The following is a 2724-nucleotide window of genomic DNA, read 5'->3' as shown; positions in this document are numbered from 1 at the left end:
CCTGGGGCTGGAAGGGAGAAGTTTCAGTATTGAGGACAATCGCCAAGGTTTAGTAAGGATACTGGAGTGGCTCTTGTCGATGGGTTCAGGGTAAATTGTGGAAGGGCTGCTTTGTTTTCGTCTACAGAAGGCACTCACAGTCTTGCGCTCATTTGACAACGCGTTAAACCCGCTCCCAGCACAAATGACCCTCCAATTCCGCCAAAACTGTGCTCGATTCTCCAAGGCTCTTGGCTCGTTTTGTCCAGCTCAACTGTGCTACCACCCAGTGGCGTTCCTCACCCATTTGGGATCATGAAGACTCCTAACAGTCGGCGCGGCCCTTACAAGTTAAGATACACAACTGTTATTTCCCCCCCCCCCAAAAAAAAAACCCCGGGAGGAAAAGAAGGAGGGGGGAGGGGGACTGTCGGAGTGATACATCGGCTCCCAGAGGAAGTTTGCTTAGCCATTTCAATCTGTGTTCACTTGGAGAGTTGAATATCTGTTTGGCAAGCACATTTTGCAGTTGCCAGTGGTTGGGGTATCTGTGGACGCTTCTCTGTTCTGTATCATTGTTAAGTAAACGAAATAACACAGCAGCTTTGACATTTGCAGAAGGAATTACTTTTTTTGTGTGGGGGGGAGGAGTGTTGGGGGGCAGTTAAGACCAGCCACGCTTCTCAGTCCAGCCCCCTCTGTGCACACTTCCATCTCTTTGCTAAGAGTTTTCTGGGCGCTCCCAAGGAATGGGGTCGTTATTTTCTGGCGCTGTCGCGTTCTTCCTGTCCAGCCAGAAGTGTTGCACGTCGGGCGGGATGGACTGGGCTACGTCCCGGCAAATGATCACATCTTCACGGCCAGAGATGGTGGGCAGGGTTCGGAGAGGGGCCAGCCCCGAGCCAGCCTTCTTCTCGTCCAAAGTGGGGGCTACCGCCCCTTGCCCGTCCGCCCTCCCCCTCTTCGTCCTCAGGCAGCGGGTCAGCGGCCACAGCCTCCTCAAGCCCTCTTTGAAGTCTTCGGAGAGGGCCAGGAACACCAGCGGGTTGACCGTGCAGTTGGCGAACAGGAGCACTTGGGCCAGGACCAGCAGGGCCACGGGAGGCATGGGGCTGTCCGGCTTTCTGTGCCTCGCCCAGATCCACGCCACCCAGTCGGGGAGCCACATGGCCGCGAAGGCGACACTTAGACCCCACAGCATAGTGGTGATCCTCCGAATTTCGTACCTGCGGTGCGGGGTCCCGTTCCTCCGGGGCTGGCTGAGCAGGAGGGCTTTGATGTAGCAAGTCATGGCGAAGGTGATGGGGATCCCATAGGCTGCCAGCGGGTAGGCTATGCCGAAGACCTTCATGAAATTCGAGGCGTAAGGGGGAATGTCCCAGACGCAGGAGGTTTCCCTGCCATTGTTCCTGGTATTGGAGAAGAGGCAGTGAGGAATGGGCAGCAGAAGGGCGACCGACCAGACGGAGCACACCAGTGGCAGCACTCGTTGGCACCCGCACTGGAGGGACTTCTGAGGGTTGTTCACATGTTTATAACGGGCGTGCCCCACCGCCGCCACGGTGAAGCTTTTGGCCGACAGGCACACGTGCAGAAAGTAATCCGAGGATTTGCAGAGTAGCCAGCCGAAGGGCCAGCTCGACTTGGAGTAGGTGACGGCGCGGAGCGGCAGGCAGAGCAGGAGGATGAGGAGGTCGGCGCAGCTCCAGATGAGAATCAAGCTGTTAAGCAGGCTGCTCTTGCCCTGCCTGAAGTCGTGCACCAGCACCGCGGCCACCATCGCGTTGCCCACCGAGCCCACTAGGCAGATGACCCCCAGGACGAGGGGCAGGGCGACCTTTAGCTCTTCTTCCTCCAGCAGCTGGAAACCTCCGGCGTACTCCAACAAGTCGGCGGAGCCGTTCATAGTGCTGAATAGTAGCGATTGAAGCCCGGGGAGCTGTCCCGTTGGTATGGTGCTGAATGATGAGCTGGGAGAGCTGTCCACTTGTGGTGCTGAATGTTGGCAAGCCAACCCCGGTGTGGCGTTCTCTAGTTGTGGTGCTGAATGAGGACCCCGGAGAGCTGTCCTCTTGGTGAGGTGCTGAATGAGGAGCCCGGTTAGCAGTCCTCTTATTGTAGTGTTGGACGAGGAGCTCGGGGAGCTGTCCACTTGGTGTGGCGTTGAATGGTGGCGAGTGACGCTCAGGGAGCTGTCCTCGTCTTGTGTTGCTGAATGAGGAGACCGGGTAATGTCCTTTCGGTCTGTTGCTGAATGAGGAGCCCGAGAGCTGTCCTCTTGGCGTGGTGCTGATAGCGAGCGGAGCCCACGGAGCTGTCCTCTTGTTGTGGTGCTGAAAGTGGAAAGTCAAAGCTTGCAGCAGAGGAGGGGAGGAAGGGCGGTGGGGGGGAGGGGGGGTGGTGGGGGCGGTGGTGGGTGAGGATCGGGCGTGGGAGGTGGGTGTGGGGGAGGTGGGGGTGGAGTGGGGGGGGGGGCTTAGAACAATGAAGACTCTTTTTATAATTAACTCAACAAGACAAGCACGTCCTGTCTGGTGCCGGGAAGAATGATATCTAACTCATTCCACAACCCGTTCTTGGACCCTGACGCTTTTAATCTTTGGAGGATTTAACTCATTGCGCACCAGAACTTCAAAGGTTACAAGTTATAATCCAGATTAGACCAAGACGCGCAAGAGAAACACTCATATTCATACATCTTCCCAGGGCATGTTTCTGGCCCTAAATTATCCAAATTTACATTTT

The 2724-nt window shown here is 56.4% G+C and overlaps 1 protein-coding gene across 1 annotated transcript; it reads right to left on the bottom strand.

Annotated features, from left to right (window-relative positions):
* Positions 1–700: 700 nt before the first annotated feature.
* On the bottom strand, positions 701–2022 carry LOC145348911 (G-protein coupled receptor 151-like). Its single transcript, XM_080196980.1, has one exon. It carries the CDS (start codon positions 1883–1885, stop codon positions 701–703), a length of 1185 nt encoding a protein of 394 aa, XP_080053106.1. The 5' UTR covers positions 1886–2022.
* Between the last annotated feature and the right edge of the window lie 702 nt (positions 2023–2724).

Source organism: Carcharhinus amblyrhynchos, chromosome 1, assembly GCF_965287045.1.
Source record: "Carcharhinus amblyrhynchos chromosome 1, sCarAmb.v2.hapA, whole genome shotgun sequence".
NCBI lineage: Eukaryota > Metazoa > Chordata > Chondrichthyes > Carcharhiniformes > Carcharhinidae > Carcharhinus > Carcharhinus amblyrhynchos.
The sequence above is the reverse complement of the archived record's forward strand: the minus strand, read 5'-3'. Positions and strand labels throughout refer to the sequence as shown.